General features: G+C 44.0%; 1 protein-coding gene across 21 annotated transcripts in view; it reads left to right on the top strand.

The window, feature by feature from the left end:
- The window catches only part of TNS1 (tensin 1), a 316,581-nt gene that overhangs the window by 284,639 nt on the left and 16,526 nt on the right, over positions 1-15,416 (top strand). For all 21 annotated transcript variants that reach the window (XM_072617751.1, XM_072617750.1, XM_072617741.1 and 18 more), the window contains 2 exons: positions 6,171-6,369; positions 12,754-13,733. In XM_072617751.1, the coding sequence (XP_072473852.1) occupies positions 6,171-6,369; positions 12,754-13,733 (1,179 nt within the window). The remainder of the gene's footprint in view (positions 1-6,170; positions 6,370-12,753; positions 13,734-15,416) is intronic.

Below are 15,416 nucleotides of genomic sequence, written 5' to 3'. Positions count from 1 at the left end.
TTCCTTGAGGGCAAGGATTGTCTTTTGCCTCTTTTTGTAACGTTAGTATTTAGCATGGTCCTTGGTACCTAATAGGAGCCTGATAAATGTTTCTTGATCGATTGTCAGACTACTGAAGAACTTCATGCTTTCCATCCTAGAACAAAGATAAAGAGGAATTAAGGACAAAGGCTTGTGAGAAAAACTTAATGAAGTTGGAATTATTCAGCTAGGAGAAGTTGGTGGTGGTGGTAGTTGTAGTAGAGAGGGACATAGGAGTGGGAGCTCTTATTTTCTACTGAGAAGACAACACAAAGTTTGGACTTTGGCTGTATCCATAGGAATATGGTTAGACATGAGGAAGAGCTTCCTAAGAGAGATAATATAACAGGTAGCCAGAGGATTAGAGGTCTTTAAGAATGGATTAGATTTTTAACTGGGAAAATTTAAGTCTAGAAATAGGGCAGTTTCATTTGATGTTTCAAAGGGCACTTTCTGTCCTAGGTTCATGGAGTTGTTTGTAAACATGCCCTCTGGAATTTTTACTGATGAGATCTTTTTTCTCATGAGGATAGAAATTCTAGAATCTGTGCTTTCAGTATCTGGGAGCTTTGTTTCTTTTGCATCTCCCCTACCCAGGTCCACATTCTTGATCAGCCAATAAAAAGGCGTGACCTTGGGTAGATGAGAATTGGAGTCCTTGATCTCTTTCAGCTGTAACATTTGTGTTTCTGTGAGTCCATGAGGTCTTCTCTCTTGCCTTCCAACACCCACTTCTCTCTGGGTGTGAACTCTCCTTGCCAGGCACAGATTCTTTTCTAAGATGAAAAAGGTATCTTAAATTGCTACCCCAAGCACTGACTGGTACCTAGAGCTGAAGAAAGGGAGGGCAGGTAGCACCAGTGGTCCTACGGTAGAATCACCTCCTTGACTCCAGGACTTATCAGACAGGCTGGGCTCTGGGAAGCCAGATTTGACATTTGGGTCTCATCCATCTTCTTGGAATGCTGAGAATGAAGAACCCAACCCCATATACAAGCCTCCTTTCTAAATTTGCCCCACCCCCAACATCATACACTTCTGCCTGCCCTTTGGGGCTGGTCCTGAAAGGAATTTAAAAGTGGAAAATAACATTTGTAAGGAGTCATGGAATTTAGAACTGGAACGAAGCTTTGAGATCTTCTAGCCTAATCCTTTAATGTTATACAGAAGGAAGTTTGGGCCTACAGGAGAAAAAAAAAACTTGCCCAAAGTTATGTATGTAATAAGGGGCATATTTGAGCTGAAAACGACTGACTCTGACCCCAAGGCTTTGTCTACTATACCATTGTGGATGTCTGAGGAAAGTTATAGAATCAACCTTGGAAGGTTTCAGATGATTTGGGTACAGTCCTATACATAGGCAGAAGAACAGGCAAAATTACTTGCCTAACTTATCTTTTTCTTACCCTTCTCCTCTGATTATGGCTACTAGATCATGGGACTTAGAGACAGAAGTCAACTTACTGAATATCTAGACCAACTCCTTCATTTAATGTATGAGGAGATTGAGGTCCACAGAGGTTAAGTTGTTTTGGCTAAAGTCACACAAGGAGTCAGTAGCAGATTTGGAATTTGAATCTGTCTTTTGACCACAAATCTAGGGCTTGTTGTATTCCTTCATTAAGCTCATTCTCTCCTTGTAGCTCCAGATAGAACTCCTTTGCCTTCCCTGTGCTGATTAAGCATTGTTCCTATGATCTCTGTAATGATCAAAAGAAGATAATGTTTGTAAAGGGCTCAGCACAGTGCTGGGTATGTAGTTGGTGCTTAATAAACAACTTAATAAACTTCCTTCCCTCTCCTCTGTATTTCTGGGACCTTGTCTCTTGACAGTAGCAATAACAGCACTTTTCACTCGTATACTACTTTGCAGTTTATAAGGAACTTTCATAAATGCTTCATAACACTGCTTGGGTGAGGAGAAATGCCCCATTTGAAGAAGGGAAGGGTTGGCATTACATCCCATTTTACAGGTGAGAAAAATGAGTCTCAGAGAGGTTGAACAACTTGCCAGAGATTATGCTAATACTTTCATCTGGTCTAGATAGATTTCCCTAGTGAGAAAATGAGCACTTCTCCCCCAATCCCCATTTATTAGGCTCTTACTGTGTGCCAAGCACCATGTGAGGGCTGAAGAAATGGGTAGCGAAATAAAACATTCCCTGTCCTCAGGGAGCTTGCTTTCCAACACAGGGAGACAAAACATCTAGATGGGTGAGCTGCAGGGCAGAGGAGAAGGCTCAGTGGCTCCTCAGAGGCATCAAGATGGCAGTGTGGAGGGGACTAGAACCCAGGCTTCGTTGATCTTTCCACTTCACACCCATGAATTAAGGGTGTAGGGGTAGGAAGTGAGGCACCGAAAGGGAAAAGCTTGAGTAAATTTCAGCATGGATGGGGGCTGGGTAAATGATTTTATCATGATATCTCAGAAGACCTCTCCTTGAGGGGGCTGGCCCCCTCAAGAGCAATTAATTTAACCTCTTGCTCTCCTCTCCATCCCAGACTCAAGTATTTGATCTTAGAGTAGAACTGGAAACAGAGAAGAAAGAGGATGATTAATGGGAAGCAGAAGGCAAAACTATGAGAATTATTGGTGTTGGGGCCAGAAGGGTAATAATTTCAAAATGGATTCAAGGTTTGGTCAAAGTGACTGAGGCCAGTGAGCTGAATGAGGGACTCCAATGGGAACTGAACAAGGAATTTCTGGTTAATAAAGAGGAACCCAAATGGTGGAAAGTAGACTCTTTGGATTAGAGTTTCTTGAGGGTAGGGACTATCTTTTGCCTCTTTTTTTTTTTTTTTTAAATCTTTAACAATTACCACAGTGCCTGGCACTTAGTAGGCACTTAATGAATGTTGGAATGTTTCCTTATCTATAAAATGACCTAGAGAAGGAAATGGTAAACTTCTCTAGTATCTTTGCCAAGAAAACCCTAAATGTTGTCTCTAAGAGTCAGACGTGACTGAAAGGATATAACAATAGCAAAATGAATGTTGATTGATTATAGGGGAAGGTGGTAGTAATGAAGGCAGTGGGGAAATGGAAGGAGAGAGGAAAAAGAACAGGGTATGGGGAGCTGGAGAAGAGGTTAGGGAGATGGGATGGAGAGGAGAGGGAGTGAGAAAGATAGGTGAGGGAGGAAAAGAAAGGTGAGGAGCAAGAAGAGGAGGAGCCTAGGGGAGGAGAACAGGAGGAGGGCACTCTCAGGGTGGGGCTGGAGTCTCCCATTGGAGGCCAACACCACAGCTCTGCAGTCCCGGGCTCTGACCTGCTCAGGGCAGTTGTGACTGGTCTGCCTTGGTATTTTCTGAAGCTACAGCCAGAAGGGTCTCTCTTGTTCCTCCCCAGGGGTAAGAGTGTCTTAGCCTCTGACTCAGGCTCCAGTGTCCTTTGTAGATGCCTCAGGACTGTTTGTGGATGGAGAGCTGGTATTTGTGTGGGTATTGGGTGGCGGGGGGGATTGCAGTGGAAGAGGGCAGCATGGCATTGGTCTTGATGTCTTAGAGCAATGGGTAAGGCTCATCCCCATGGAACGTGCTGCAGACTCCAGGGTAGTAGCCAGGTGGTTTGCTGCTTGATTTTTCCCTGTTGGTAAAGACAAGGGATTCATTTCACCTACCTTCAGAGGGAGATATTCAGGGAACATTTGGCAGACAGGAAGAGGCACATAACATTCCAGGTGTGTTGGTGAAGAGCACAGAATTTGAAGTCCGAGGACTCAGGTTCAAATCTCAGTCTCGTCATTTAGTACTTATGTGACCTTATGCAAATCATTTATTTTCTCTGGGCCCCAGGTTCCTTATCTGTTAAATGGAGGGGTTCAATTAGATGGCCTTTATTGTTCCTTTCAGCTTTAACGTCTAGAATTCCATGATCACCTTCTCTTCACTGTCTTGGATCAGCTTCACAATGTAGGTTGATTCTAAGATTGTCTACGATATCAATGCAAGATCTAATAAAAGATTGTCCACCTTTCCACCATCCTTTGAGTTTGCTTCTTGTGGAAATAGGTTTTCCTGATTTAGTTTTCTGGAGAAATGTTGAGGCAGAGAGGTGGGTGTATCTCCTGCCTTTAAAGACCTGGGATGGGTCTAGATTCTGCAGCTCCTCTTTGGAGTCAGAGTGCACTGCAGGTAACCTGTTGTGGTTGTTCAGTTGTTTTTCAGTGGTGTCAGAATCTTTGTGACCCTCTTTGGGGTTTTCTTGGCAAAGCTATTGCCATTTTCTTCTCCAGTTCCCTTTTGCAGATGAGGAAACTGAGGCAAACAGGGTTAAGTGATTTGCCCAGGGTCACACAGCTAGTAATGTCTAAGATCAGATTTGAACCAGGGAATATGAGTGTTCCTGACTGCAGGTCTGGCACTCTATCCACTGCACCACCTTGCTGACCTCTAGGATGGGTCCAGATTCTATAACTTCCATTTGGAGTCAGACTACACGCAAGTGACCAAAGAAAAACTGTCCATAGTGGTACACATAGCTTTTGGGGGCCAAGGGACTTGTCCTCCTTTTTTCTTTCTATCTCCATGATCTGACATAGTGCCTGATACACAGTAGGTACATAACACATGCTTTGTGCTGAATTTGATGCCCAGAAATGTTCAAATCTTGATTTGTTCTGTGTTCCCATTGCTGAAAAGGGACTTGGGAACTCTGGGGAGGAAGACCCACAGAGGTTGCAAAGAATAATAAGTAGGGGCAGAAAGAAGAGGAAAAGTATTGTAGTGAACATCTGTTCTTATTTCTAACCTGGATTATGACAAGGGTATGTTGAGAATTTTGGAGGGATGACCTGGGATATCCCTTGTGGCTTCATGTGGAGCCTCTCAAATGCAGGATGACATGGAGTCTACCTCCCTGGTATCTCTTGTATATTTCTCCTTCTATACCTCTTGTACCCACCATAGTGGTATCAAGGACTTATTATCACCCACTGGACTATTGCAATAACTTCCTAAGGTCTTCCCAACTCCACTTTGTCCCTTTCCAAGTCATTCTCTCTTCCATTGCTAGAGTGGTCTTCCTTATTCATAGATCTGGACTCAACAGTGCTCTGCTCACAAATCTTCCATGGCACCACATTGTGTCATGAGTATGGCTCAAACTTCCCTGCCGGGCATTTAAAGCCATTATGATCTGGGGGCTATCTTAACCTTTCACCCTACGTTTCTATACTATTACTCCTTTCTCTATACTCGCATCCTCTAGTAAGTGAATTCTTCCTCTCCCTTGAACATGCCCTGGTACTTTCCCCAGTTGTGACCCTTTGCTCTCACTGTTCCTGTGCTGGGAACATCTCTTCTTTCCTTTTGCATATTAAATCCCTACTCAGCCTTTAAAGTCTCTCTAATCTGTAACAAACTTTTCCCATCCTAGAGCCTAATGCAACAATTTGTAATATGCTTATTTTTTTCTTCTTCTAAATATTTATTAAACAGAAAGCAAAGCAACATTGTATCTATAAAGCTGGGGCACGCTTTCTTACCAATGCATGCAGTGTCTTTGGGAAAGAATAGGCACCAATGTTAAGTAGTATGGTAGTGAGGCATCTGTGTAGAGAATGTATGGGCCTAAGGGCCATACATAACTCTGGAAGCCCAGGCCTTGTGGCCTTTCTTTTTGACATGAGCAGTCCACAGGAAAGTTTGTTAATGGGCATGGCCTAATGCACCTGGCATGTATTATTGTCTGTAGTTAAATGTATATTTGTTATATCCCTCTACTAGATCATATGACCCAGAAGGCTGGGATTGGGTTTTATCTAAATTTTGTACCTTCCTCAGTGACCGATTCAGTGCCCTACACATAGCAAGCACTTAATTAAATGACTATTAAATTGAATTTCTTGAAGACATTCAGTTCAGTAGAAATCTGGTAAATGGGAAAAGTCTAGTAGTTCTCTGGAAGTGTCATAGGTATCTATCCTAAATTCAGGGTGAAGGGTATGGGGCAGACCAAAGTTTAATCTGTGTGCCTTTTTTTCAGTTTGGGGTTTTGTAAAGATCTATTTCAAATCCTTTCTCTCCATGTGCTTATATCCACTAGAGGTAAAGAGGAGGCAAGCTAGGCTAAGCATTTTTTATCTCCAGAGCCTTGTCTAGTCTTCTATCATCTACTCAGCCTAATAGCATTCCTTTGCCTTTTGCAGAACCCAGGAGCTATGTTGAATCTGTGGCTCGAACAGCTGTGGCTGGACCCCGAACCCAGGACACTGAGCCCAAGAGCCCACCTCTCTTAACTACACAGACTTACGGTTCTGAGACACCGCTGAGGAATGGAACTCTGGGCAACTCTTTTGGCCCACCCAGTCCCATTTCAACCAGCAGTCCCCTCCTTGGCACTGACAGGTATGGGGCCAGTTGGGGTGGAGGATGCAGTGGAACAGATGGGGGTATAGAGAGTAGAGGGTAGATGGGGATATTATTAATAATTTAGTTGGTGAACTATTATGAGAGTCCTAGGTGGGACCACATAGTCCTCAGTATTGCTTACAGGGGACAGATAATTGTAATCATGTCTGATTCACTGTACCTTCGGTGTCAATATCAATCAATAAGCATTTATTGAGCACTTGTGATGGGCCTGACTTATTTCAGACACTGTAGAGGATACAAGGCAGTACAAGGTACAGCTCTTACCTTTACCAATTTTTAATCCATTAGGTTATAAGGTATATATACATGAAACCATTAAATGGCCATATAAGACCATATGCATACACACATACATACATGTATACATATATACATATGCAATCATTAGAATATATAATTAAAATTTAAAATATGTAATTCTAAAAGGGTGATTTAGATGAAATAAGGAAGTATTCAAAGGAGGAAAAGAGAAATTATTGTGGGTTTGTGAGACCTCTGAAATCTTTATGGGGGGGCAGACTTCAGTCAGGGGCTGAAGAATGAGTGGGGTTTGGGTAAATGGAGGTGAGAGATAGGCATTCCAGGGAAGGGAGTGAATGAAAGTATCCTAACCTGGCTGGGTCTCAGGCTTTACAAAGATGAGTAGCTGATGATAAGGCTGGTCTCAAGGAGGTTGGGGCCAGATTGTAGAGGGCATGTTTGGATCCTATAATTTTCATCTGCTAGCTCCATAGGCTCACTCAAAGAGAGGGTGAGAATCTTTCAGTTTTAATCTCTGCTATGTCATGATAGCATTATAAAAAATTTATATTATAGGTGTATATGTATTTACTTTATCTCTACTACTAGATTATAAGCTCCCTCAGGACAGGGGCTATGTTTTGATTCATCTTTGTGTTCTGATGGCATCTACCAGTGCTTTGCACATTTTGGGGGGGGGGGTGGATAGGAAACTAGACCCAAAATTTCAGTAATATAAGGAATTCCCCCTTTACCAAAATGGATTAGCACTTGCTTTGCAATTTATAGTTCCAGGGAGTTGCTTAAGGGACTGGGAGGCTAATAAGTAGCATATCTTTAGTATTAAGTTTTAAGGTTTGCTGAGGGCTGCACTGGAGAAAGTCAAGTGACTAGCCCAGGGTCATAAAGCTTTAAACTCAGACCTTCCTGATTCCAAGGCCAGGACTGTCTCTGCTGACTCAAAGTGGGATGGGATTGAAAAAGGGTCAGATGAATGGGTCTCTGTGACCTGGGGCAAGTCATTAATCTTCATTAATGTCATTAATCATTAACTATCCTAGGCAGTTCTCTAAGACTATTCCACAGATAAAGCCTTTATTAAACACTTATTATGTCCATGGCACCATGTTAAGTTTAGAGAAAGTGGTGATCTTCATTGGTAGAGGGGTTTCCTCATTTAGAAGTTCTCTCCCACCATTAATGAAGACACTATCCCCATTGCTATCCTAGATGAATCACAAATAATAAAGCACTGAATAGGCTTTTGTGCATCTAGGGAAGGTTGGGAAATTGTATCTCTTGTATGTTACTTTGTGGCAGAGGTTTGGTGACTTTACAGTAACACATATGATTTGACTTCTTTTTCCTTTTTGGGTCTTGAGCTGGGATTTCATCACTGTGGGGAATCCCAGGTGTGAAACCTCCCTTGTACTAGTACAGCTCATCAGTTTCTCTGTAATGTATTCAGAGAGTGGCCTGGGGGACTGAGAAATTATGTCTTGTGTCCTCAAGCATGTAACTAGAGATCCAGGACTTGAACCCAGGTTTTTGTGGATGCACAGGTCAACCCTCTGTCCACTAAGCCATGCTGCCTCTTCTGATGTGATTTATTATAAATATAGAGGGTAAGGTTTTCTGGCATGAAAAACTCATACACTTATGAAAAGTCATATTGTTGAAGGTGTCACTCATTGTTCACCCCCCTACACACCCACTTCTCTCATTTGTATTCTTTTACCTTCCCCTAGTCTGAGTTCCATCCCTTCTGTTTTGCTATGGTCAGACAGTATTTCATGGGGGAAGAGTGATTTGATCATAAATCTTTAATTCAGAGCTGAAAGGGACTTTAGAGGACATCTAGTTCAACCCCTCATTTTACAGAGGGGGTAATCCAGTGGTTAATGACTTGCCCAAGGTCATACAGATAGGAAACCTGACCCCAGGACCTGACTCCAGATCTGGTAACTTTCCCACTTTGCCAGACTGCCTCAGCTGGATTTGGACACTGGAGGAAGGATAGGTAGGCTTTGGGTTGTTAGAAAGAAAGTGGGGGAGAAGGCATTTCCCCATGGGCAGTAGGTTTAGTAAGGTATGAGAGTGGTTGGGTTGGAGTGTGGGATATGATAAGATGGGGGAAAAAAGGTTGGGGATACACTGTGGAGGGCCTTTTCATACCAGGCAGAGAAGTCTGTACAAGCTCATTTGCTGGCTGGGATCCTCTCTAAATGAATAATTCTGTCACTGAATCGCTAATGCTCTTGAACTCCCTCCCACACCTACCCCACTCCACCCCTCAAACCTCTAGGGGCTCCATTCTGAATCTGGGACAAGGGCTCCAGTCACCTCCTTCCCTATGTTTTCTTCAGGCCGAAGAGAAATTCCTTGGGCTGGGGCAGGAGGGCAGGGATCACTCCAGAGCATGGGAGTTGTAGCACTTCCTTCCTGAAGAGTGTCCTCCAGGCCAGGCCAGGCCAGGCCAGCCCGGCCCCTCCTGCTTTGGCTCTCTCTCCCTTCTGGTAGCTTTTTCTCAGATGAGTAGGGCTAGGGGAAAGACAGAAGCCAATAAGAACAGACCTCCTTGGGCCCCATCCAGGATGATCAGATGCAATTAGTCTGGGGATTCGAGGAATTCTGGAAACACCGGCCTTCGGCAGACCTTTCAGAAGTTACAGAATCACAGAACCTCAGAATTGGAAGGGACCTCAGAGGTCACTAATTCAAATTGTACCTAGCTCAACCACAGCCTTGGCAAGTGTTTGTCTATACTTCCTTTGAAGATTTTCAGTGACAGGTTTCTGCCTCCCATCCTTTCTAGGCAGTCTTTTCTACTTTTGGATAGCTCTCTTTGTTAAATGAGATAACATTAGTGGTCTCATTTCATTAGTGGGCTCTTTATAGAACATTAACCCCTTGAGAGTAGGGATGGTTCCATTTTTTTTTCTTTGTATCACTAGTACCTCAAAGTTGGTTGATCCAGTAGGAAGTTAATCCTTATGTCAAGGTGAAACCAGCGTCCTGGAAACTCCCCCTCCTCATCCTCTCCCTGATATTGCTCCTGAGTCTGTCTCATACAGCCCAGCAAAATAAATATAATCCCTCTCCTATACAACAACCCTTCAGATTCTTGACAGCAGCTCTCTGTCCCCTTTAAAGCTCAGCTCAAGTCCCATGTCCTTCTCCACTGCCCACTGACCCATAGAGATCTTTTTCTCCCCTGAACTTTCAGCCCTGATTGACTGTACCCTCTATTTTATCCTGTAAACTCTGTAGATCTCCATGTGCAAGTACTGGCTAGATCAGGAGTTCCTTGAGGGAAAGGTTTGGGTTCTGTCTCTGTCTCTCTCAGATCACCATCTTCTTGAGTGCAGAATCTTGGGTCTCTTCCTCTTCCATTGCCTAGACCTCAGAATTTTGAGCAGCCTGGTCCCTCCCATCCTCACCAAAGCATCCTAGGTGGAGATGAGCATTTCCCACTGTTTTAAAGTCCTCCAGGAGTGGGCTTTAGTAGCTTTCTTTAGTTATTGGCTAGCTGGCTAACAACTGTTGGTAGAGAAATTCTACATTGTAACTCACCTAAATTTCTTCCTACTCTAGTGAACTGAAGAGCTTGCCACTTTTCTTTATATACTAATCATCCAGAAACCAAAGGAGGGGTCTCTTTTTTAGGACCCTACTCAGTCTTATCTCCTTCTGACTAATGGATCCAAGTTACTTTTCTCACTTTTCCTTAAGATCATAGGTTGGAGTTGAGACCATCACATCTTTTCATCTGGTTTTCCCCCTCCCAAGAAAGTGTCTTCATTCTAACCTCATTCCTTATATTTCACTGATCTCAGGGCGGTAGCATCCTGAGCCAGAACTCAGAATGCTAGATTGAACTAGAAGCATGTAATGGGATGGAAGGAGCATTGGATTTAGGGTCAGAAACTACTGATTGGTCATATGACTTCAGGCAAGTCCGAAGTCTCTCTTTTATCTGTAAAAGAAAAACATTGAGCTAGACAGATGATCTCCAAGGTCCCTGCTAGCTCGAACATTTGATGATTCTGGGTCTGACCAGGCTGACTGCCCTGGGCTAAGCAGGATAAATCATTCAGAGCTCTCTTCTTACCCCCCACTCACTTGCTCTTGCCTTGATGAAATATCTCAACCTGGCTGAGAATCCTTGGCTTCTGGCACGGACCAGCTTGACCTCTGGATGAAGCTGAAAGCCATGTGTAATGGATAAAGTCATGCCCTGGGGAATCCACCTTGGCCAAACATTGCCTGTGGTGGGAGCCAGAGATGAAGGCTTTTCCTGGCTTGAAATTGTATGTCCTGTAACTTCATGTCTATGGCATGCCTCTCTTATGTAATGACTTCCCCTCCCATAAGTAGCTCCCAAAACTTTCCTTAAACTCACATTGTACACATCCCATTTATAGCCCATTTCTTCAGACTTTAGTACCCCAATGGTTGTTGCTTAAAAAAAAATACCTTAGATGATTGAACATGATTTGAATGAAAGTGAAAAGTGCTGGTGTTTAAGGGTAATTGATAAGAATTTAGGGAAAGAATCCTCTCAGGGAGAGGGATAACCGAAGTCACAATCTGAGTATATAATGCTGAGGTAGGTTGAACCAGGTTTCACTGACTACTAAATCCGAAGGTCTAGGGAGAAAGTTCAGCGAAGGGTCACCAATACTGGTCCAAAGCAGGAAAGTCAGCACGGAGGGAGAAAGAGCTTGGGCGGATATAGTATGTGTTAAAATTTGCAAAACCCTTTACATAAAACATCATCTTATTTGATTCTTACAGCAACCCATTTTATAGATCAGGAAATTAAGTTCAGAGAAAATAAGATGGTTGGAAAAACCAAGAACCAAGGTTCATTTCACCTCTAAATCCCTTAATCCTCTAATTCTGTGGTGTTCAGTGAAATAATAATTATTGGTCTGATTTCTAACTCTGGAACACAATCAAATCACTGCCTTTGCTCCTGGAAAGGGTATGGTCAGTCTGTGACTTTCCAGACCAAAATATACATCCCTGGTCACCACTCCCAAATTTGTATTCTTTCCTCTATTTGAATATAAGCTCCTTAAAGACCAGGATTGGTTCAGTGTGTGTCTGTGTTTGTGTGTGTGTGTGTGTGTGTGTGTGTGTGTGTGTGTCTAGTGCTTAGCTTACCAGTGCTTTTGGATATAATGGATGTGTAAGGATCCATGTATCTTTTTCCTGTTGGGGGGACCATAGTCATAGACCAGCTTCTCCAGATGTAAAATGAAGTTGATAACATAAGCATGGCTTGTTGTGCCATGACAGGTTTGTGTCACATAGTTTCACTTTTTAAGGTGACATTAACGTTATGACTATGCATTCTCCTCACTCTCCTCCATCGGTTATTGCCATGGATTTGGACCAGTAGTAACTCCTATCTTCTCCCACCCCATAGCGACATATTTTTTTCCTTATTGTCCAAAGAACTTGTTATAGACATAAAATTATGGTATTTGGTCTTGACCCTAGTCTGCGACATAGAAGTTTGACTACACTAGGCTACATTAGGTTCAGTGAAGCCCTTTCTCCCTAGATGTGACTCCCAGTGAAGACCCCTTTATCTATGACATGACCCATCTGTTATTCTCCAGTTCTTCTGAACTAAGTAAGGGGTTTATATTCCATCAGCAGATAGAAGTTAATAGTACCTGAGTAGGACTCAGCTGACTCAGAGAAAGTTCTCTTTCCAGCTAACTAGATATATGACCTTGGGCCAAATTTTTCCTTTCTTTGAGGCCCAAGTTTCTTCTAGGAAATGAAATGATTCCCAAGGCCCTTTTCAGTGCTAACAAGCCATGCCCATGTTATCAGCTCCATCAGCTGGGAAAACTGGAACATGATTGTGGTCTTTCCAGTGGGAAAGGGATGCAGGGGTCCTGACTTACTCCATGTTATCCAAAGGTAGAAACCAGAAGTAGCTTCACTTGGTTGGAAGACAGTTCTTAGCCTTGGCCAAGAGATAGTGACTGGGAGCTGGAGCTGAGTGTCTTATATAGCAAGGCATATAAATTAATTCATAATAAATTCATTACGTGTGATTGACTGTTATACTCTGGATTCTTTGTCTTTTCTCTTTAGCACATCTGTGGGGAGTTTCCCCTCAGCAGAAAGCAGTGGCCTAGGCCCCAGGACACCCACCCAACCTGTGGCAGATGCTAGCTTCCACTCTGGCAGCCTAGGGCAACCTTCCCCTTCTGCCCAGAGCAGTTACCAGAACACCTCTCCTACCCTCCCAGCCGTCACCAGTGGCCACCGAAGTCCTGACTACTTTTCTCCAGAGAGCCGGCCTCAGTCTCAGTTCACTGTGGCTGGTGTCCACACCCTGCCTGGGAGCCCTCAGACTCTCCACCGGACGGTGGGGACCAATACTCCTCCTAGTCCGGGCTTTGGTCGGCGAGCAGTGAACCCTGGCATGGTGACCTCTTCACTTGGTAGTCCTGGTCTGAGCCGCCACCAAGTCTCAGGTCCCCTTGGTAACACAGTGGCTGGCCTCCATGGCAATGCCATCTCCAGCCCCCAGAGCAGTGTGGCTGCCTCCCCGGGAAGCCCTAGTTTAGGCCGGCACCCCACTGGCACTGTCCACAGCAATTCAGTCACCACTCCAGGAAGTCCCAGCCTGAGCCGCCATGTGGCAGGCCTAGGAGGGGCTGGGCCAGTGGTCTCGGGCAGCCCTAGCATGGACAGGCATGCAGCCTATGGTGGTTATTCCACCCCTGAGGACAGGAGGCCTACTCTGTCCCGGCAAAGCAGTGCCTCAGGCTATCAGGCTCCCTCCACACCTTCCTTCCCAGTCTCCCCAGCCTACTATCCTGGTATGAGCAGCCCAACATCCTCCTCCCCTGATTCTGCGGCTTTCCGGCAAGGGAGTCCTACACCTGCTTTGCCTGAGAAGCGGAGAATGTCTGCAGGAGATCGGGCAGGCAGCCTCCCCAACTATGCCACCGTCAATGGAAAAGTGTCCTCATCCCCTGTGTCTAGTGGCATGTCTAGTCCCAGTGGTGGCAGCATGGTCTCCTTCTCCCACACCCTACCTGATTTTTCCAAGTTCTCCATGCCAGGTGGGTACCCTTAACCTTAAGCTCAGATCCTCTAAGTGTATCTGCTCTGACCTTTGCCTCTGAATTTCTGCTTCCAAACTGACAAAGTCTGAAAGTGACTGAAGCTAGGCATCTAGACACCTGTATTCAAGCTTTGGCCTTGACTGTGACTTCCTATGTGAGCTTGAGAAAGTTACTGACCTTTTCTAGGCCTTGGTATCATAATCTGTACAATGAAGATAATATTACCTTCCTTTCTTACCTCACAGAGCTGTTGGCCTATTGGACATGGGGATAATTTTGAAACTAAAAGTACTACTTTAAGTATGAAGTATTATTAAGACAACCATTATTATTTTGATTGTTGAGATTCAATGCTGATTGCAAGTAATAGCCTCCATCTTCCTAAGAGGATATCCTCTAAACTCAGTAATCCAGATCTGCATGGATCTAGAAGCCAACAGCCACCCTTAGAACCCACTGTATGGACACGGAGGTAGGCCTTCGTGTCCCCGCCTTTCCCTCCTGTCTGGGCTGGGTCACCAGCAGCAACTCTAAGGCTCTGCCGTTCATTCCCTTCCCAGGAATGACATTTGGTTCCCAGCCCCTCTCTCTCCTTGGGGGTATGTGAAGCTTCTGGGGGTCAGTACACTTCCTGTTTCCCACTATCTTCCCTGCTTAAAATAGTCATTGAAGTCAACACAGGAAGGCAGATGCAGTTGTGGTCTCTCCTGGCAGCTCATTAGATAGAAACCACAGCAGTGGGTGTTTGGGGGCTTCAAAGCGGTGAGAAGGATGGCTTAGAACATTTCCAGACGCTCCCAGTCTTCTGATACTCTGAGTCCCAGGGGGTCTTTTTCAGTGACTAGCTGTCAGGGAAAGAAAAGGGACACTTCGCCATCTCCCTTTGAAAAGTAGGTCAAAAGTACAGATTTGAGGAGCCCATTTTTACTCTCTCAGAACAAGTGATTTGCATTATAGCAGGAACTGAGACTGGCTGGCCTTTCAGATTGAAGGCTCAAGATGGTTCCATCTTGAACCCCGGCAGCCTAACAGGATTCCAAGCATGGGTGTCCCCCAGTACCATGACTTTTCTCTGAAGGATGGTAGAAGCAGAAAGATATCTTCTATAGTCTTGTGGGTCCCTAAGAACCTTGAGATCAGGGCATGCAAAGGGGAAGAATGTTTTAGTCATGATAGTAACAGTAACAGTTGGCATTTACATAATGCCTTAAGGTTTGCACACAACGCTGGGAAGTAAGGTGCTGTTATTATCCCCATCTTCAGGATCACACAAGCCAGCAAATGGCAGTGACCACATTCAAACTGACGTCTTTCTAGCGTTATTCACTGTATCCCCTAGTGGTCCCCTTATATGAGCATGCACACACATACACACGCACAGTATACACATGCATTTATATACTTATATCTACCTATGTGTATGTGGGGGGGGAATGAGTAGGGATCAAGTGGATATATACATATATACACATACATCTATATCTGTTTATCTTTACCTATATCTGTTTTTATCCATTAATATTTATAGTGATGATTGTTATAGAATGATCACTGGAATCTCTCTTTAAAAAAGTAAATGCCTTTCATGGGTATATGAGTGTGTATATATATATGTAATGTGGGAGGAATAGGGAGAAAGTAGGCATATATATATACACACACACATACATATATAATATT

The sequence above is a fragment of the Notamacropus eugenii genome, chromosome 6 (genome assembly GCF_028372415.1).
Source record: "Notamacropus eugenii isolate mMacEug1 chromosome 6, mMacEug1.pri_v2, whole genome shotgun sequence".
Lineage (NCBI taxonomy): Eukaryota > Metazoa > Chordata > Mammalia > Diprotodontia > Macropodidae > Notamacropus > Notamacropus eugenii.
This window is presented reverse-complemented; position numbering and strand designations above follow the sequence as displayed.